General features: G+C 47.1%; 1 protein-coding gene across 3 annotated transcripts; it reads right to left on the bottom strand.

Annotated features, from left to right (window-relative positions):
* Positions 1-456: 456 nt before the first annotated feature.
* L3MBTL2 (L3MBTL histone methyl-lysine binding protein 2) lies at positions 457-19,837 on the bottom strand. Of its 3 annotated transcripts, none has more exons than XM_063395992.1 (17): positions 19,704-19,837; positions 17,998-18,265; positions 17,648-17,781; positions 16,800-16,923; positions 15,774-15,853; positions 14,356-14,473; positions 13,892-14,026; positions 13,131-13,219; positions 11,342-11,573; positions 10,552-10,631; positions 9,867-9,971; positions 6,791-6,938; positions 5,892-5,974; positions 3,978-4,212; positions 3,156-3,221; positions 2,129-2,251; positions 457-1,300 (listed from the first exon to the last, which is right to left on the bottom strand). In XM_063395992.1, exons 1-17 carry the CDS (start codon positions 19,752-19,754, stop codon positions 1,191-1,193), a joined length of 2,181 nt encoding a protein of 726 aa, XP_063252062.1. In that variant the 5' UTR covers positions 19,755-19,837; the 3' UTR covers positions 457-1,190. The 3 variants fall into 3 exon arrangements, with proteins under 3 accessions (XP_063252062.1, XP_063252064.1, XP_063252065.1); XM_063395994.1 differs by having other exon boundaries at positions 16,809-16,923; XM_063395995.1 differs by lacking the exon at positions 3,156-3,221.
* Between the last annotated feature and the right edge of the window lie 1,745 nt (positions 19,838-21,582).

The raw sequence follows: 21,582 nt of genomic DNA, 5'->3' as shown, positions 1-21,582 counted from the left end.
GGGGATACAGTTGGATGAGAGGCTGGACATGACCCAGTCATGTCCACTTACAGCCCAGAAAGCCAATCAAGTATCAAGAGATGAGTGAAAGCATCACAAACAGCGTGGCCAGCAAGGTGAGGGAGGGGATTCATCCCCTCTTCTCTGGTGAGACCCCACTTGCAGTGCTGCATCCAGCTCTGGGGTCCTCTGCACAAAAAGGACATAGACCTGTTGGAGCAAGACCAGAGGAGGCCACTAAAATGATTAAAGGGATGGAACACCTCTCCTATGAGGAAATGCAGACAAGAATTGGGATTGTTCAGTCTGGAAAAGAGAAAGCTTCGAGGTAACCTAACTGCAGTCTCATGACACCTGAAGGGAACATACAGGCAGGATAGGACAAGACCATTTACAAGAGCATGTAGTGACAGCACGAGGAGGAATGGGTTCAAACTGAAAGACAGTAGTTTTAGATTATGTATTAGGAAAAAATTCTTTACTGTGAGGGTGGTGAGGCACTGGAACAGGTTGCCCAGGGAAGTCGTGGATGCCTCATCCCTGGAAGTGTTCAAGGTTGGATGGGGCTCTGGGCAACTTGGTCAAGTGGAAGGTGTCCCTGCCCACAGCAGGGGTATTGAAACTAGATGAGGATCTTGACGTCTTTGAGGTCCTCTTCCAACCCAAACCATTTTAGGATTCTATGAAAAAAGGTCTCACTTCTTCAGCAGGCATCATCATCTCTTTTGTTTCTTCACCTCTTTCCACTCTTCCTGTCCTGATTTTCTTGGGATTCGCAGCACTTAGACCAGAGAGCACAGCACTAAAGTCCTATGGGGGCAGCTCCTTTCCTGCACTCATCACATTGGACAGCAGCTTGTCACCTTCAGCCGCAGCCAAGAACCCAAACTGGCCTTCTGTGCTCTGGCAGCCTCTCCTTGTTTTGAGCTCCTGCTCCAAAGGTGCACAACCACAGCAGCTCCCCTGGTCATGGTCCTCAGCATGTCTGCAGTCTTTCAGCTGTTTCCCAGGGCTTAATATTACAAGTCTGGGCGAAATTTTCTTGCACACCAGGAAAGCAGAGTTCATGATACTGCAGGGTTGTCTGCTTTAAAAAAGGAAGGCCCTTTTGGTTCTGTTTCCCTTTACCAGGATTTTCCCTAAAGAGCCACAAGGTGAAGCTGCTGTGGGCAGCTGGGAAATGCTCCAGATCAGTCTGTGTCCTCCTGCTTTATGCTGCTGATGGGAACAGGAAGATCTGTCTCTCCAAATGCTGCATCTGAAGGGTCAATGGTTTCTTCTTTCACCCGCACAGCAATGACTAGCAAGAGACAGACAGAGAGAGGGAAAAATAAGTAAATAAAATCAACCCATGTTGACTTGCATTACCTGTAGCACCTCCAAACCAGCTCTGTCCATGCAGGTACTCAAAATACCCCAGGCCCTGGGGCCAGCCCACTTCCTGAGGATCCCTCACCACAGGCAGCCCTGTCATGCCACTGCAAATCTATCCATGGTCACAGCAGCCATCAGGATGGGACTAAACCCTGGCAGCATTCAGCTCCTAGCTCCCAAGAACAACTCCTAAGGGAGGAAAAGCTGGTGTGGTCCATTTTCAGTCTGCCTGGGTTCACACAGGGGAACTTAAATGAACAGGAGACTTCAAGACTCTTCAATCCCCATGTGCATAAGGCACCTCACCCACCCTCCTTCCCCCTACCCACTAGGGTTGGCAGGTGACCTAGCTGCTCTTCTGATCACCACAGCACGAGAGGCTGTGTTCATATGCTGCAACAGCCCTTATTGGGATTGGGATGTGACAGCCACCTCTGACATATCCACTTTGTCTCTCATCCCTGACCTCACACAACCAGACTGCTCAGAAGGGCAGCCAGGCCCTCAGCAGGCATTAGCAGCATTGAGATATTGAGCAGTACTGGTCCCACCAAACCTTCTCAGGAGGCAAACCTCTCTAGGGAAAGCAAGCAACTGCTTTCTTCTACTCTCTGGAGTGCCTCTGGAGGAGTAGGGAAGGACATTTGACATGCTGCTGCCTTTTCCTGCCTGGGGGCACCCATGACTTAGTGGCCAGGAGGATGTATGGGGAGAGGTGGATGTGGTTGCAGGGTACAGTAATCCATTCCCTTACTCTCATCAGGTGTTGGCTCTGGCAAAGCCTGGCTGGCAGCTTTTGCTTCTCGTTTTGAATGCATGACAGAAAGCTTCTTGACAGTCTGCTTGACACTGCGGGTTTTGGCAGGTAACTTTTTTCCTTAACAAAGAGATAACAGAGTATGAGCGAAAGTATGTTTCTTTTCCTCTGGAAAATCAGCAACCATGCTCCTCTGAGAAACCACAGGCCAGGGACCAGCACAACTGAACAGAAAGCTACACGGTCATTAGCTGCCAAATGGTTATGCAACAGAAATGGCCTACTGGAGAAAATTCTATAGTTATAATCACAAAATATGCTCCTTCATGTTCCCCTTCATTAAAGGCAATGTGTTTAACTTCCAAGAAGCATGTCCTCTTGGAATCAGTGTGGAGTCAGCTTTGCTTACCTGTCTGGATCTAGTCCTAGGCAATGAGCATACTTGCTGCAAGGCGCAGACACTGTAACCGTAATGTTCTAGTTTTTAGCTGACCTTTTTATTTTTGCTGAAAATATTTATATTCTTTAGATCTCCTTTCCCCTCCACCCCCCAGGAAGGAATTTCTTGTCTGTCTACATGATTTGCCACATCAACTGCAACGATGACAACAACAAGATGAAACAAAATGGTTTCTACTGGCATCTTCAGCCATCTTAAGGCCTTCTTTTCCTCAGCACAAAGCAGGGTTGCTCTCCAGCTACCCTCCAGCTGCAGCAAACATCTCCCTCCAAACATGGACACAGTAGGAAAAGCAGCACAACCTCACTCACACCTGGAAGCAAGTGCCATATATACCTCAGCCAACAGAAAACAGACTGCAAAACAGATCCTTCCCACACACAGCTCTTTAGTTAACAGGGCAGGTAAGAAGGATGAAGCTGTGTTGGCAAACCCAGAGCTGACTGAGGGCATTCACAGCAAGACAAGGCCTCTCTCTCCTGCTCTGATGGGACATGGATAGGGTTCCTCTAACTGGGCCCAGCCTGCGAGTAAGCGGGAGGGCACTAACCAAACATCACTCACTCTTCTTTCCATAGGGTTTCTTCTTCTTCTTGGGCACCTCCTTGGCCTTCGCTGGAGTTGTGGGCTCTGTCATGGAGACGAGAGGGAAACGAAAGCCAAGTCCCATAACCAGTAGGTAACTGGGATGAAGTGACATAAGCAAGAAACAGATATACCCGTCCCCCCAAGCCAAAGCCCTCTTCCCAAGACCACCAGCTGAGGGGAAAGCAAGGTGTTGTAGTGCAATTGCTGTCTGTGCCTCCAGGTGAGGGCACAGGGCAGCAGGCTGGGGCAGCACAGGGGAGAGAGGCCCAGTACAGACTTGGTAGGGGCACTAAAGAAAAAAGATTTGTAGTTTGGGACAAGAAGGAAAACATCTGCAGGGGTAAGGCAGTGGCCTCCCTTTAACAAAGGAAGGAATGAACTCTTGAGAGGATGCTCTTACCTTTTACAGACAGAGTCAGAGAGTTGATGAGAAAAGGGAGCATGGGGCGATCTCCTGCTGCTATCCAGCTAAGGTTATAGATGTGCTTAATAAAATGGAGCTGTGCAGGGATAGGACCATCTGGAACTCTACCCAATTTCCTCAAGAGCAATTAATTCTCTGTTGGTGTGGGGGAACAGAGCCAATCTCAAAACTCAGGCTGTTTTCTACCCTCAGGCTCCTTCCTCTGCCAGCTGCTAGAATGTGGCAACAGAGGAAGATTTATGGTAGCCAGTGCAAATGAAGGAGGCCATTTGCTTCTCCCTACAACACCCAAAACTCAAAGGAGTCACTCACAGAGCAGGAGGAAGGAAATCTTCATCTCTAGCACTAGAAACCACAGTAAAATCTTCACTCACCTGGAACCACAGGTGGCTGAAGCTGGTAGCCTGTCAGCTCACACCACCCCACAGGATAAATGTCTGGAGACTCGCAGTCCACCCACTGGTCATACTCGTTGTCCCAGCCATCAAAATGGATGCTAAGGAGACGTTGGACTACACGCTTCACTGTTGCCACACAGATGAGCCGAGGTTCCATCAGGTCTACTGCCTCTACCTTCATGCCTGCCTTGAAGCCATGGTTTGGACAGTCCTGGGTGCATAAAAAATGAAAGCATGAAAAAAGAAAAGCCAAGGCCATTGCACTCAATCCAAACCTGTATCTGGCCAACACCACTCTCACACAGACTGGCCTCCAGCCTAAAGAAAGCAGACAGACAACAAGCCTATAGATCCAAAAACAGATCGAAGGCCAGCTGTGTCCTTAATCAATCTGAGCCCAAGAAGCAAGATCCTGATGTGGGTGAAGCAGCAGTTCAGGAACACACAGTCAAACAATTACTTGGCAGGCCCCTGGGAAATCAGAAAGATCAGCATAGGCCCAGGTGCTGCAGCAGTTTTGTTGATGTAGCTTGTAGTTTTTGTGATGCAGCTCCCACCCTCCACCTAACACGCCAGGCACACATCCACAGGCAATGAGCAATGCAAAGCCCACCAGGAGCCTGGAGTTCACAGAAACACTACAGAATCACAGGTGACACTCAGAGACCCACAGAGCCCTCTTTGATGTCCCAACTTGGAATGCATGTACTCCTGGGCTTTTGAGCTCTCCTTAAAGTGCTGACTGTCAGCAAACAGCAGCCCAGTAGAAACTACATATATTTCATATACTGTTTATTGTCTATCCTGAGTTCAGGAAGGCTATTGACACTGTCTGCCATAAGAACCTCTTAGAGAAGATGATTGAACTATACAGGCTGGGTGCGGAGACAGCAAGATAGGCTGAAAATTGGCTGAGTGACTGGGCCCAGAGGATGGTTATTAATGGCACAAAGTCTAGTTGGAGGCTAGTAATTAGCAATGTATCCCAAGGGTCAAAACTGGATTCAATCCTATTCAACATCTTCATTAATTATCCAGATGACGTGTATGTCAGAGTGTCATGTCAAACCAAGCAAGCTTGCTTGTGGTAGAAAACTGGTAGGAAAGACAGAATATACTAGATAGTTGTGCTGCCCTCCAGAGGCACCTTGACAAGCTGGAGAAATGGTAGAATCCCATACCTGTGGAGGAAGAACCCCAGGCACCAGCACAAGCTGGAGGCAGAATGACTGGAAAACAGTGTGGCAAAAAAGTGCCTGTGAATCCCAGTAGACATGAACATGGGCCAGGGATGTGACCTTGGGACAAAGATGGCTAATTGTAACCTGTTCTCAGCAGATCAATGGAAGTGATCCTTCCCCTCTGCTCGGCACTGATGAGGCCACACCTGAATTGTTCCCTGGTACAAGAGAGATGTGGACATATTGGAGAGAGAGTCCAGCAAAGGGCCAGGAAGATGAGAAGGGAACTGGAGCATCTTTTGTATGAGAGAGTTGTGACTGTTCATCCTAGAGAAGAAAAGGCTCAAGGGTACCTTATTTATGCGTATAAATGCCTAAAATGAGGGTGCAAAGATGGAGCCAGATTCCTCTCAATGGTGCCGAGTGCCTGGACCAGAGTTAACATGCACAAACTGAAATACAGTTTTCCCTGTGAACATCAGGAAACCCATTCTACCATGAGTACCAATGAGCACTGGCAGAAGCTGTCCACAGGGCTGTGGAGTTTCCATCCATCTGGACATGGTCCTGAGCAACCTGCTACAGGTGACCCTGCTATGGCAGGGGTATTGGACAAGAAGTCACTTCCATCTCAGTGACAGCCAGAGCTCTTGCACTCCTTGCTTACTCCAGGCATCCCTACACACCATTTCTTCCTGGCAGCACTCACTGTGTTGAAGAGCCGTGACGGAGCAGGTCGTGATTTGGTCTCTTCCAGGTAACATTCCCAGCTGAATGTCTTTGCATCATGCCCTGCAAAAGGAAGAAACCCTAAGAGATAAAAAGGCAGTTACTGGGTAGACCAGCTGGGACAAAAGGCAGAGTAGGCAGGAAGGAGGCATAGCTGGTTGCAGAGCAGGTCAATGAACTAGCACATACAGCCTGATGTGGGACATGAACATAGTGCATAGATTTCATGGGAGTCCAGCAATCCTGTCCAGGAGGCAAATACAGAATATGCAAGTTGCAGCTCTGAACATCTGTGTCAGCCATAGACCCAGACCACAGAGAAAGGGGAGAAACAGCAGCAAATATGAAGTAGTATGTTCAAAACACACCATTAAGACCAATCTTTTTTCTCTCAGTAGCAGGAGCACTAAAGGAAGATGGAACAACTCTGCACAAAAAATGCTGCAACACAAAAATTCTGAGCAGGTTTTTTTAGGTATGGCTAGATGAAGTAGCAAAACCACTCCTAGGGTGATCATCTCTTAGGAGTTTGAAGAAATACTCATGTCAGATCTATTCACAGAGAAAAGAATAGAGATGACTCTAAGTACTGACTCCTGCAGCAATGGCTCTACTTATCCCTTCCCACCCTCCTTGTCCTTTAAAATCTGTTCAGTTTGGGGATTATACACCTCTCCCACTGACCTGCCAGGAGCCAGCCAAGAGTTGGTATACGGGCAGAGCTCAAACAGCCTGGCTCTCTGAACTAGCCTTGTCTCTCTGAAAAACAAGCAATTGGGACCTTGTTTTGATTCACCTGAACCTGACCCCTCTAAGAAACACACCAACCATCAGATTCTGCATGCAGGTTTGTACCACAGGGCAGAGTCCAAATCTCACCTTTTGGAGGCGTCAGTTCGATGCTGTTTCTCTTACAGAAGTTGGCTGGGAAGATGGCGTGTGAGGAGGCATGATAGCAGAACCAGTCAGAGCCATCATCAGACGTTGCTCCATCAATGCTGATCATAAGATACCCGTCCAAGAGAACCTGAGATGGGAGTGAAGGCATGAGTGTAGAGCTCTACTTGCTCTAAAGTCTCTCCTCCTTGCAAAAGATTCTCTCAAGAGTCCCCACATACTGATCACAGTTGCCACTAGATAATAAAATGCAATGTTATATGCCCCAAGCTTCTCCTAATATGTTAGTCAACACAAACTAATCCCCAAAGCAGCAATTTCTGCAGGACTGGGGCCAACACTAAGAGCCTTGTGAAAGGACTGTGTGAAAATCCTTAAATGGTCAGGAGCTCTGTTCTCCCCCAGAAACAGTTTATTGGCAGACCAAAAACCTTCTACATGAGCCAGATCATGAATTTGTTACTGCATAGAAGGGAAGGAGAACCATCCTTGGATTTGCTACTTTGTACAGCAACGAGACTTGTCCCATCCTGTCACTCACTGGTAACTGGTGCCTACCAAAGGCAATAGGCATGCCTGTCCCAAACTCTTCCATTTCCAAGCAGTAGTTGAAGAACATTTTACAGACACAAATAGATCTCCCAGCATCTCGCTGCCAAACTTCAAGTGTCAAAGTCCTCAGCTTGGGTTCTGTGAGGGCAAAAAGCTTCTTGAGAAGCAGGAGAAGCCCAGATAGATACTATACTTTCAACACACTTCACTGAGGATACCTGGGTAAGGAATTTACTTCTCAACATTAGCACAAGAGTAGAGCTTACAACGTGTTATGGGTTAACACAGTCTGGTTTTTAGTTAAAGAATAATATAGACCATTGCCCTGTTAGGACCTTAGATTTCTTTAGAAAAGCCAACTTATCAAGGGCCAGTTCTTGACTATTGGCATATGGTTTGACCACTGAGAAAACAGAATGCGACTTTTGGTAATACCCATATAAAACTGAGGCTTTGTTCGAGCCCTCCCTCTCTTTCTCCTGGTGAGTCACCAGGTAACATTGTGGGCCACAGCGGGGCCCAGCTTAGGCCCGCTCCGCCTTGGGCGGCCAGGCCGGGCCCGGCCGAGACTCCAAGAGCCGCTGCCGCAGGGAGCAGCCCGTCCAGCTGAGCTCCTCTTCTCTCCCGGCTGCCAGCTGCCGGCAGGGGAGACAGGAGGCTCTGGCTCTGCAGGGCTGGCTGTATGCTAGAAGCCGTGGCAGAGGGGCCAGCCCATGGCCGGGCCCGGGAGCAGCTGGCAGTGAGGAAAAGGAGCTTGCACACTGTGATGGCAGCTATCTTGGATCAGATCGAGGGATAGAAAAGAAAGCATCCACCAGCTTCCTCTACTAGCATGGCTTTGAGACCTTTGCAACTGCCGCTCAGCTGAGCACCGCAGGCCTGGGCAAATTTTAAACTTCTTCCTGCCAGCACATGGAACTCCCAGAGCACCAGCCCTTCCTGAAGCGAGAACAGACAAAGTGATTGGATTATAAAGGGACATAGCATGAAACTTTAAGTCACTGAAGAGTGAGTGAAAAGACTATTTGGAACAAAGGAGAAGGAGTGGCCTAATTTGACTGGACGTCTCTAGTAAACTATGGATAATGGACTTTTTTTTTCTTGTGACATATGAATGCTGTTGGGGAGGGGATGTAAAGCTCTAGTTAAAAGTGATATGAAGCTCTTTGCTCCTAAGAAAAAGGAGATTTTTAGTTTTTGAGATGAAGATGATCTTAGAAGTAGAAGAGAATCTTTGTTTTATACTAGAAGAGGCATTCGCTGTTTGCCACGCTCAAATGACCACACGCGGAGACTTGGAACTTGTGAGAGAGCAGAGCAGTGAAAATCTGCCCTTTGTTTATTACATCCTCTTATATACTTTAAGAAAGGTGACCATGGATTGGAGAGTGGAATCTCCACCTCTCAATTACATTGGTCTAAAGGACTGTCAAACAACCTCTCTTCTCTTTGGAGAAGAATGTGAAAACAATGAAAATATTTACAAAACACGATCTCCTGTTTACATGAAAGAGTGTGAGAAAGTGAGAACTTCTACTTTAATATGAACGCTCACAAAACTAGGAAATCTCACTGTGACAGAGGCATCCTTAAACAGTACCCCTAATAAGCAGATATGGCCCATATGCAGTGTTGAGAAAGCTGCTATTGGGAAGGACTTCACAAAAGCAGGTTTTCTGGGCAGCTGTCTGTGTGAGAGAGGAGACCCACAAGACAACTTTTATGCTGTTAGTGGAGAAATTCCATAGACGTTTCTAAGAGAGACTCCTTTCCTAAAAGAACTAATGAAAGATTATATTTGAATGGTGAAACTGACTGAAAATTACAAGTTTTGTCTCTTTATGTTGTATGTGAGAAAGTAAACCATTAGGGGAGAGAGGTGCTTTGAAAAGTTCAATTTTATTTTTTTCTTTCCCTCATTCTTTTAGTGTGTGTTAATAAATCTATTTTTTTTAATCTTTAAGTTGAACCAGTTTTGCCTTTTCTCCTAATCTTATTTTAACAATAAGAAAATATTTAAATCTCTATATAATTGGTATTTCCGCCCGATTTTGAATTTAAAACCATTACACAACCACTTCATCAAGAGAGACTGAAGAAGACCCATCCATCCTCAGCTTCCTTATGCCATTGCCCACATGGAGGTCACTCCACAACTCTTCCCTTCTTTCCACAGGAGAGTCTCTATATACTCTTAGCACTGGAGAACAAATCTTCCCTACTGCATGCCCAAGGGTGGAAAGAGGATAGTCATACAAACTGGACACTAGCTTGCAGACCAAGCATGCTCATCTTCATGCTGTCTGAATACACATGGACAACAGCTTGCCAGACCTCTAAGGTAACCCCCAAGTTCCCTCCACACAACAGCTGTCCACCTCTCTTGACAGCTCTCTCTGCTGCTCCATGCAAAATCTACCTGGTCTTACTAATTTGAAAAGTCCTGAGGAGAAGCTGCATTATCTCAAGCAAACATAGCAGACCCTCTTAGGCCCACTGAACTTACCTTGCAAACAGTGGCCACACAGATGTTGCCCAGATTCAGGGGGTCAATGGCTTCTAGTTTCATGCCTCGCTCAAACCATCCACCTTCAGAATAGACAGCTCGTACCTAAGGGAGACTCTAGTACACCATGTGCTGCCAAGAGTATGGGACAGTCCCATCCTGACACCAAGCACAGTAAGTGCAAATAGGATTAGAACTTCTTCACTTGGCTCAACTTGGGAGGGGAAAGCAAAAATACTACAAGAAATACAAAGAGGCAGCCAAACCAACACCATGTTTGTGTCACCAACCTCTTGGCACAGCTCTGGTTAGTCAAGAGAGCCAAACCCAACTGCTGTTCCACAACAAAGCAAGCCTCCTTCCTGTCTCGGTCCTTACCAGCATGATCCAGTTCCTTGTCGGAACTGGTCTCTCCCATGGAATCCTCTTCCCTCTCCAACTCAAAGCTCCCATGCTTGCCCTTCAATTAAGTTCTTCAATCTGTCACTGTCCTTTAAGTCTTTCAGCTTCCTAGTTTGACCTGCTCCTGCTTAACAGCAGCCTTGACACCCCAAAGGCCTTACAGCCCTTAGCTATAAGAAAGACCACCCTCAACAACCCACACAGCAGCATGTATGCCCAAGCAGAGAAATGCTATCACTGCTTCCCTCTTTGTGACCCCCACAGAAAGGCAGACTTGTCCTACCTTCTTAAACAGATAGGGGACAGCATCACAGTAAATCTTCCGGAAGGTGGGATGGTTTGCCATGTCATTACGTTTTTCTTCTGTGAGGAATGGAAGAAACACAGAGGTAAAAAACCTGCAGCAACTGCAGTAAGAAAACAGACTGGCTATTCATTTTCCTGTGAGAGCTTAGCTGCTATAAACCTCCTTAATATGAGACCATTTAATAAAAAGAACAGGTCAGTCCCTCTACATTTCTCATAAAATGGGCTGTGATGAAGGGCTTGCTCAAAAGCTGATTGCTCAGCTTCCTGAGCACTACTAATAACACCTCTATACACAGCTGTAATCACCAGGGAGAGGCAGCAAGGAATGGAGGTGCAACCAAAAGGATCAACAGAGCTCAAGTCTTGCTTTTTTTTTTTTTGCCTTTTATTTTGCCAGAGTAAGCTGATCAACAATTCCTCTTGGTAAAGTCCAGAAAAACATGACCTGATGGCATCCAATGTTACAGAAACCAGCATGAATTTGCTCAAAAAGACTATAAACATCTGTCATGTTGCAAAGTCTGCATTCTCACGCTAAGACTGCCTGCTTCAGGTAAGAAACTTTACAGTCCCCTGTTATGACCTGTGATCACAGCGTTTTTATCTATCCAGGTAAAAAACCAGCAGACACAAAACTAAGCAGACTTCACCTGCTAGGTCTTGAGGCAACTGCCTCACTCCCAGCATGTCAAGACTGGTGTCAACAGCAGGGTGCAGGCAGTTCCCAGCAAATCTGAAGATGGTTGCAGTGGCCTGATCCTTACCTGTCTTCTTTATGTCATGGCCCACTCTCCGCGACCAGCCCACAGGATGGATGAGGGGACTCCACATGTGGCACCAGAAGTCATCATCACTGTCACCGTCCTCATAGAGGAGTCTCAGTCTGCCCCCAATCACTGTGTCCACCACTGCCATACGTGTCTGGGACACATGGTTCTTATCCACCACCTCGACCCGCATGCCCTGCCGGAACGGGTACTTCATGCTCTCTGCCATCTGGCAACAACCGACAGAGGAGGTGAGATCAACCACAGTTCTCCAAACACTTCAGAGAACAGCTTTCCCCATAGACATGCACCCTGGCACTGCCCAAAGCTGACTAAGAAGGGATGCATAGGAGTGGGTTAACTGGGGGGACAGGTAGCTGGCAGCTGGTCCCCCTTTTGTCATGTGGCCTCATAAGAGCCACTCCACCCCAGCCAAGCAGCCATGCCCAGCCACCACCTGGTGTGAATGTTCCCAGTAAGAACTTCTGTTCATGAGGAACCGTGTGTACCTTTCTCAGTCATGAAAGAGACCACAAGGGTTTTGAGGCTGCAATTAGTTAGAGGTGTAGCTTCTGAAAGAGCAACAGGATTTTCAGTTGACTTCAAAAGAGGTCAGGTTCTTATTTTCACCTTTGAATTCGGATCAGAGGTTGAACTACATGATGATCTACCTGCCAACTCCACATCCAAAGCCAGTTACTCTGCAGACTGACCCAAAGGCACAGGTACATGGAGTCACTGGCTTCTTTCTGACTTTTTTTGAGACCTATGCTCATACAGCCTTGCCCTACTCATCCACAAATGCCCAGTGGTGTTTATAGAACCCCAGACATTTTAGAACTGTGATCCCAAGATACTGTGCAGCAACTAGGAAACACAAAATAGACAGGCAAACCAGCCTACACCTGAATCCCAGAAAAACTTTTAAGCTAAGGTCTTCCCCTTCCACCTCCTGTTTATAAGTTGGGAGTGGAGATGCAGAGGGGAGAAAGACAAAAGCAGTGTCTGTTTCCATCCATCACTTCCCTTGCAGCTACAAGCTGGGGCCCAGGAACAAGCAGCTACAAACACTCTCTTTACTTTCTGAGAAGTAACATGGGAAGCACTAACTACATCCAGATCTCCAGCTCAGTGTTACCACTTACCTTGCACACAGAAAAGTGAGCAAAGCTATCACCTGCCTTCCTGCCTGCTGTCTCTGGGACTGCCTTCCTTTTCTGCCATTTTTAAACCTTCTGGCCACAGAAGACCCTCTTCCCTCTAACAAGGTCTAATCTCTATGCAGACTACACAACAATAATCATGAGAGCTATAAAGATGTCAAGGCCATGGCACTTAAAGGAAGCCTGTACCCTTCTCACTCCCTGCAGGCTGCTTTGCTACCAACACTGAAGACAAAGTTTTTTGACTCTCAGAGCTATTCCTTGGCACTGAAACAGGGCAGGGAAAAGCTAGGTTGGAGCTGCACTAGCCTCTCTCTTCAGCAAAATGCCAAACTTCACCCCTAGCATTTCCCAGCAGACCATGAGACAACAGCTTTTAAAGTCTGCCTGTGACCCAAAGCAGAAACTGTTGTGCTGAGAGGGCATGAAGGTTGTGCCATCGATTACCCACAGCATCATGGCAGGTATCTTAGGAGCATGTGGAAGCACTCACTGGCCCTGCTCTGCCCAGGCTTCAAGGCACACAAAAGTTGCACAGATCAAAACCAGAAGAGACATGGTGAGCACATGCCTTGACTTCAGCTTCATTTCCCCCATGCAAAATGACAGCCTCCCACATTTACCTTCATGTGGAAATCCACTGGGATGGTCCTAGCTCCCACCAGTTTTTTCATGAGGTAACTTCTCCAGTCAGTGTACTTGGCATGGATAGCTACATATGGGCAGGGAGAAAGTCCATCTTTATGACCAAAATAATTACAGCACCACACCTTTCATCTGACAGCCCATCAGCACTAAAAGGCCTTCTTCACACTCAGATTCTGTACTCTGTTTTGCCAGCTTGCCCCAGCCCCCATCTCGCTGAATGGATAACCATTACAGAATGAACTGGGCCAAGCAGACATTCAACTCCACCAATCTAGATGAGGAAGTGGTAATACAGCAAAAACACAAGAGCCATACCAAGCAAATCTCAGCTTGCCGGCATACTATTAAACTGGCATCCCTCTCTGAACTGCTAGCTGTGCAGGGACTGGAGCCACTGCACTTACCAGAGATGCTGCCCAGGATATAGGACCAAAAATCCTCCCAAAGTTCAAGTCTAGCCACCATGTGGGTTAGAAGGAGGAAAAGCCAACTGCATTAGCCTCCACAGGTCTGACATCAGCTCTGCATGCAGCATCCCCAGGTCAATAGGGAGATGTAGAGGGAGAAATCCAAGCAGTCTCCAGCTTCCCAAACCCAAATGGCTGCTTGTAACTCAAAGCACAAATAAAGCTGTAGCCCTGCATGCAGTGGGAGCACCTGTCCCCCCCACTGCTAGGCATAAACCAGAGCTTCTCCATGCCCAGGCATATGCTGACCCCTCTTGTCTCACACTCACTTTGTGGTGGTACCAGGATTTTGCTGTTGATGGCACACCAGCCAATGGGGTGAATATCCACTGTGCCCAAATTGCACCAGAAGTCATGACCAGCATCGTTCTCAAAGCCCTCATATCGCAGAAGGGCCCTGTATCCTGCCAAGACAGAGCAGACAACCAAAGGCATTAGAGGCCAAGAATTTGACACCACAGCCTCAGTAGCCACAGCATGGCCTTTAGAGCTCTGCATAGGTTACCAGAGCTTCTTCAGCAACTATTCCTGCAAATTGCCCAGCAACCAGAAGAGGAACCACATGATGGTTTCCTCTCACTCCTGCACCATAGTATGTCCTGTTCCAAAATCTCTCAGCAGTTACAGAGCTCCAAAGAGTTGCTGTTTTGCTTGACCAGCTACCTTCAGCTCTCTAAAGCTTCCCTCAGAGCTCAGCTGTGCCCAGCTGTCAAAGATTACTTCGGAGACTTACCTACAATCTGGATGACAGATGCAATCCAGTACACACGGCTGGGGAGCACAGCATCACTGTTCAGCACTTCCACTTTCATACCTTTCACCACATCATCCCACTGATCGAAGAGGGGCACCTGAAAGATTGAGGCAGCCATATTGGAGAGGAATGTGGAAATCAGAGCACAATTAAGGCCCTTCTCGCTTTCAGAGACATGTCTTAGGCAGCTACACTTTCACTTTAGACATAGGTTTGCATGCCTTTCCCCTCCTAGATCTGCCAGCATCTTGAAATACAGTTGAACTGTCCCAAACATCTCACTGGGATGTTCACTGAGTGTCTCAAAAGGCAGGATACCATATAGCAATACTTAACTGTTTCACTGCCAGATGTCCTATTATTCCAAAGTAGTTGCTGTCATTCCTCTATGGCATAAAAATACCTAACAGTAAAAATGCCATGTCTGCCTGACCTATCCTCAAGAAAAAGGAAATGTTGTCAGTATCATCAGACCACAACTCGAAAGGAATATAACAAGTCTTCTAAAAACTGGACATGCTGGAGGGGCAGCTACTGCTAGGCTCACATAAACTGAATTCCTCCATGCACATCACCCTGGGCTGTACTCAGCCATACGAACTGCAAAATTAGCTTCCCACTATCATCCCTGGTCAGAATTAATTCTGTTCCCAGTCAGCACTAAGCCATCACTACTGACACCTGGAAAATAGAATAGATCTTCCTAACAATGTTAGAGTAAATATAAAAGCAAACCTTTACTTGAAAGATTTCAATACTGCAATACTGCAGTATTTCAATACTGCAAAAATCACATGTGGTATAGTAATTCTACAACTTTTATGAAGTTAGTCGATTAGTATACTTATCATATACTGTCCAGTTAAAGCGTTAGTTGGTTAGGTAAAAATTCCTGGGGTTCTGACCCACTGGAAGCAGTCCAAAGGTTTCTTTTGCCCTACTTTTGTTATGTCTAGTTCAGATTCTGGTTGGAAAATAGAATGTGCTTGTAGTTGGTTCTCTTCCTGGAATAAGATTACACTATTTCTGAATGTGTTTATAAGGTTAGCTTATTGTTCCTAAATGTAGAGAAGAAAAATAGGAAAGGTACTAGAAGCTACAGCCATGCTTTAGCAATATACAAAGCTACAAATATATTAAAACCATAAAAAGCTAAAAATCTTAGACATCAGTAACAGCAGTGTTCCTATCAAGTCCCCCTCTGTTTCCTTCCCCCCAAACTCATGGATCCTTTGTGAGACTTCTATTGTCAGCTGCAAGAAACCCCAACTTCTTTCCTTGCATCACCTGCGTCTCAGTAACCCCCCACTGGGCCTCTGCTCACCACCTGTCACAGAGGGCCCCATGCATATGACACGTCCTGTGTGCCCTGCTACGCACAGCAAAGTAGGACTCACGTGTTTGAAGCAACTGACAGGAGCTGCCTTGTAGCTGTGTTCCTGCAGGTACTTTGCCCAGTCAAAGCCCAGGACAAGTGCTACAAGCAGACATGAGAGCAGAAAATCAGATGAGATCATAGAACAGATACATAGAGATCAGTTACCTCTAGACTGCAGCCTGCAGCCTCCAGGCACTAGGACACAGCACAAAGGGATTACGCATTCCATTGCATTTTCTCTGGTGGGAAGCTAGACCCTATGTGAGTGCATAATCACTAATCACCACAAGAGGCAAAATACATTATTAATCAATATTTGCTGTCACTTGCTTTTGGAAAAGGCAATAAAAGGGGTCAAGTCCAGCCCAGGACTAAAGCCCTCCAGGGAGAGTGCATCCTTTCAGAGTTAAACTACTTGACATCTTTGCCTCTCAGCAGCAACTCTGCAGAGTCATATCAGTAGCACTTGCTTTCACAGAGGGTACTGGGAAAATCAGAGATACTAATTTGAGAGATTAATCCTACAGTCACTCCTGGTTGAAGGCTACAGCTGTGCTCCAACAGCAGTCTGCTCAGGGATCACTCCCTACTGCTGCCATGCCTCAGCACTCCCCTTTTCCCTAGCATGGTAACTTGCTGCTCCTTCAGCTGCAGTGAGTGGTTATTGCTCAAGTTGATCAGTGAGTGACTTGGGGCAAATATAACTCCCCATGAGCAGTGCGGCAGCAAATGGCTGGAAGAAGCAGGACAACTTTAAGTCCCCTTTTGCCAGCAGAAGTCAGCACCTCGTGGGACTGGGACCACAGAGCTTACACTCCAGGTCAAGTTGTACCAGGAGTGAGGATGAGGGTACAATAGTGGATGGGCAGGAAGAGGAAAAAAGATATGCCATCTGTTTTGCCAGCCTGTGTCAGAGTGATCCACACACATCGTACAAGGCAGTGTACCACAGAGAGGAGGAGGACTGCAGAGCTTACAGCTCTCAAGGTGTCCCAATTTCTGTGACTCCTGCAGCTGCATCTCCTCACACCTCACCTACACTCACCATCCTGACCTGTCAGTGTCCCATCTGCCAGCTGTCCCGTGCCCTGTGAATGGAGGAAGGCCCCAATCTTGGCTGACCAAGATGCCTTATGCAGAACTTTAGCTTTCTTTGTTGGCGGTTTCCCCTACAAAAGAAGGAACATTAGAAACATTAATGGCACAGGAGACTAAGTCACCCCCTGCAACTGGGAATGCATCCCTTCCTTGGGACAATTTTCAGGTTACAATATTTATTAATGCTCACAGGAATAAGAAACAGTGTGTCCTTTCTCAGCTTTTAGGGAGCACCACCTTTAAACTGTCATGCCCTCTCTGAGGACTTCAGACAGGAAGAACAAGCCACTGGGAATGTCACTCTGATATTTAATTAGAGAGAAACCACCTACCCCTACATATAGGCACATCCTGCTCCATCCCCATTTGGAAAGCTCACAAAATTACAGATTGACCCTGAAGAACTGGGAGTCTGCCTCCCTGAAGTTCGGGAATGTGACTGTACTCCTTAGCTGACCTATATTCCTCAAGATTGCAAATTCCACCAATGCATGACCACTGCAGCTGGAGCCACTCCAGTCTTGACATCCCTAATTAGTTCACCTACTTTGGTCACCATCAAATCTACTGTTGTGTTCCCTCTACTTCAGCTGTCTATTCCCTGACTTAAGAAATTATCTCCCATGCATTCCAGGAGTCCTGGATTACCCATAGCTTGACATGCTACTTTTTGCAGGTATAGGTGTAGTTGAAGTCCCCCAGCATGACAAGAGCCTGTGAGCATGATGGAGCTTGAGACCCAGATGGAAAGGTTTTAACTCACCTGGAGAGCCAGATGGAAAGGTTTTAACTCACCTGCAGTCTGGCCAGGATGCTAGCCTTTTTGGAATTTGAGGAGTAGCTTCTGGAGCAGGAAACACTGCAAAAACGTTTGGTCTTGGAGAAGAAAGCCTCCCTGGTGCCCACAATCCCACACATTTCACACACAGCTGGGGGGGAAGGAAGGCAAAAAATGTGAGCGTTTGGCAGAGTCAGTGCACTACAAGGACAGAGCTGAGACCAACTAACCACCATTATATGGAGAAAATCCCCCAGACAGTTCAGAAAATGCAGTCTGAATCCAAAGCTGCTCCCAAAGCATCCCCAAGTTGTAGCCACACACCCTTCACTGCCCCTAAACATGTTTCAGGTAGCATAGGCAGTACCTGGCTCAGAGCCACTGTCCTCCGTGAGCCGGCCTGTTGATGGCTGGTGCATTGGAGAGGTTGAAAGCTCTCCAGTTTCCTGGTCTGCCACCTCATCATCACTAGACTCCTCCAGACAGGAGCTGCTGTCACTGCCCATGCTGCTGTTGTAGCACGTGAGGCTGTCATAACCCCCAAAGATGTCCAATTCATCATCCTCCTCATCGTCATCACCTTCCTCCTCCACCCGCTCCAAAGATGAAGTTTTGTGGCAGAAGGCAGACACCAACTACAAAAAGAGCCAGCTTGCTTTAAAATAGATATTTTACACCCCACTGCACAATAAACCTACCTTTGCTGCTGGGGGAGGTGCTCTTGGGCCAGGGAGTGGCCTCAGGGCAAGCAAAGAGTCCACATAACAACCTAAAAGGCAGGACTCTGAACTGCTTCCCCCAACCAGGTCCCTTTACTTGTATTCCACAGGCTGCATACTGCTTCCCAAGAGGAAAGTGCCACAGAGCTGTATCTAGATAGAAAACAACCTGAGGAACATGGAAAAATGCAGGGCAAAGCACTGCCATGCTGATGAAGGACAGATAAGACTCTGTCCTTCCAGGCAATGCTCCTCCCAGCACAGTTGCACAGCACAGCAGTGCAGACACTGTCACAGTAAAGCCAGCACAAACTTCCAGAATGGAGCACAAGCAGCATGTTCCTGCCACCACAGCTCACAAGACCAGCACAGCCTGGAAGTTAGCAGGACCAACTCAGTCCTGAGACAGTTCATGTCCTCTGGAAACTGCACAGTCCATAGCTGACCTCGGTTCAGAAAGTACACCCAGCAATATCGCAGAATGTTTGCTATAGGTTTTTGCCTAAAACCAGATGCCTCCACAGCTAAACATCTTCACTAGCTCTTTGTACTTGCTGTTACAGCAGGAGAGCTGCGAGGCAGAGACAGAAGAAAGAGCACAGAAAAACAGTGTGTCTCAGACCAGAAGAATCTTGAACCAGGCTCCAAATAAGCACAAAAGAAGCTGGGAAAATGTGTTAGCAACTCATGGAAGAGCAGCAAGAAGTCAGTATCAGCAAAGGAAGTGATGGAACAGAAATGCAGATTCAAACAGCTGCATGAGGCAGAAGGATACAATTGTTCCTCCAGGTGGGCAACAACAAAAGATCAGCAGCAAGCCCATCACCTTCCAGTGCTAAATTCCCTCTGATTCCTGGCTCCTGGTTGTCATTATAGACACGTGGACAGGAAGATCAGACTTCACTCCTGCTGACTCCCCGCATTCTCCCCAGCTTTCACACGAAATAGACCAAAGGTTCCCAGTTTGTTCCCTGAACAAAGAATTGCTCTCCTGCGTATCCAAGCCCTCAGACAGCATTCCTGACGTCTGAAAGGTCTGAACTTCTCTAAAAAAAAATTTTCATCGCCTTCTAGTGCCTGTGTGGGTGCACCTTACACCCACAGGTGACGTGTGCACAATTACATCATTATTCTTCCACAACAGCTGAGTGAAACTTGCGGACACGTTACAAGCCCCCAGGGCTGCCAAGCAAGGGCATCATCACCCGGAGCCTCCTCAGGAAGCTGAGGGGGACGCATCCCGGCACATCTCGCCGGGATCAGACGGACCCAGCGCCACCTCCAGAAGCAGCCCAGCCCGGGACCAAGCGGAGCACCCGTGCCGTGCCGTGCCATGCCATCCCGTCCCGCTCACCTCTCCCCGGTCCCGCTCCATCGCTCCCGAGACGCCACCAGCCCGCCTCATGCGCGTGGAGACCGTTCCCCGGGAGCCACGCGTCTGATTGGCGAGAGCAGAGGAAAGCAACAGCAAATCAGCGGGGAGTTTGTTCCCGCAGCAATGCCCGGAAGGCACGACGGGAGTTGTAGTTCTTTTCTCGCGGCCATGGCGCCTCGCTGCGGGCTCCGCTGCTGCCTCCGCGGCTCCATTTCTGCTTGTAGTTCGGGATTAGCTCACTCGGTCCCAGAACGGCTTGGATTGGATGGTACCTTAAAGATCATCCAGTTCGAGCCCCCTGCGGAGGGCAGGGTCACCTTTCAGCAGAGCAGGTTGCTCGGGGCCCCATCCAACTTGGCCTTGAACACTCCCGAGGAAGGGACACGCACCGTTTCTCTGGGCGACCTGTGCCAGTGCCTCACCACTCTCACAGTAAAGATTTTCTTTCTGTATCTAATCTCAGTCTCCCCTCTTTCAGTCTAAAACCACTGCCCCTTGTTCTGTCACTACGTGCTTGTATAAAAAGTCCATCTTTCTCCTTTTTATAATCCCCCTCCGGGTACTAGAAAGTTGCAGTGAGGTCTCCAAGGCCACCTCTTCTCCAGGGTGAACAATCCCAGCTGTCAGCCTATCAAGAAGCCTGTGTAAAGCTAAGTCCCTGGAGGGGACTTAGCTTTACACATTCTATTTTCCACCCTACGCCTTTTATTTTGGTATTACTGTCACTGTGTTGACGTGGTAGGAGAAAAAACAAACAAACGAAAGGGCTGAACTGTGCATTCCTAGTCTGTACAGGCTTTGTAGTGAATGGCTGAACAAATAATGTGTGAAGCACAACTGTACAGTCTTACCTGCAGGTGGGAGTAAAGCAGCATGGAAAAGGTTCATTCCAAAGGCTTACCTTACACATGGATTTTTCTTCCAAACAATCCAAAAGTCCTATCATGAGGTACAGCCTGTTGATGTAAACACAAAGGAGTGTTATTATCCATGTGAAACATACTGAGAATCCGGGGCAGTGGTCACAGCCTAATTACAGAGGGACAGTGGGGGAGAGCTGGCAAAGCCAGTGTGCAACTTGATCAGCAAATTTCCATAGCATCAGGGATCCTCCACATTCAGGTTTTCCAAATGTTATAAATGAAGGTCCCAAAAACTTCCAAATTAAATTTTAGCAGCAATTTTTAATTGAGATTAATATAATCATATTGAGATGAATATAAACGTATATAAGCATATTTAGATTAAGGTTCTGATGAGGCATAAGCAAAACTGATCGGGGTACAGAGTGGGACGATTTCCCTCCTCACATACAAGGCAAAATGATCCAATCTTAAATTTATATACTATAGGCTAATCCATATGGATTATTTTTCCCATACGTCTCCTCCTATTTCCAATTCTTGAAATCTATGTCATTGTACCCCCATGGCACATGCTCCCCTTGTTGCTAGGGCGTCTTCTGATCTTTTGGTGGTCTTCTGGGATGAAGGCATCCCCTCTTCTTCGCTGTCCTTCAAATGACATTAAAGGTTGTGTGTGCATATTAAGCATTGTGTTACATAAGTAAGCATTATGTTCCAAAAAAATTAGCTTTGCATTTATAAATAAAACTACAGCTTCAGATCTTGTCCAACTTTTTCCATCCCAAAGATGATTTTTTAAGCCAACTTTGTTCATTCCAAGGTTGAATCTGTCTTGGGACTTTGCTTATCTCAAAGCTACATCCTGCATCCTATTTTTATTTTTTCATGTAACATCTGCTAAGGGGCCTATCTGCTTTATATCCTAATTTTCTTTATTGCTTTATAACACATATATTTTCTACAATATTGATGCAGTTACAATTCTCATTAGC

This window comes from Prinia subflava, chromosome 4, assembly GCF_021018805.1.
Source record: "Prinia subflava isolate CZ2003 ecotype Zambia chromosome 4, Cam_Psub_1.2, whole genome shotgun sequence".
NCBI lineage: Eukaryota > Metazoa > Chordata > Aves > Passeriformes > Cisticolidae > Prinia > Prinia subflava.
Note: the sequence above shows the minus strand (reverse complement) of the source record. Positions and strands in the feature narration are given on the sequence as shown.

Excerpts from the sequence above, each read along its gene's own strand:
- L3MBTL2 (XM_063395992.1), bottom strand. The coding sequence starts at position 19,754 with ATGAGGCGGGCTGGTGGCGTCTCGGGAGCGATGGAGCGGGACCGGGGA. Across the intron at positions 16,924-17,647 it reads GCATCCTGGCCAGACTGCAG|GGGAAACCGCCAACAAAGAA; the intron begins GTGAGTTAAAAC and ends CTTCTTTTGTAG. Across the intron at positions 1,301-2,128 it reads AGAGCCAACACCTGATGAGA|TCATTGCTGTGCGGGTGAAA; the intron begins GTAAGGGAATGG and ends GTCTCTTGCTAG.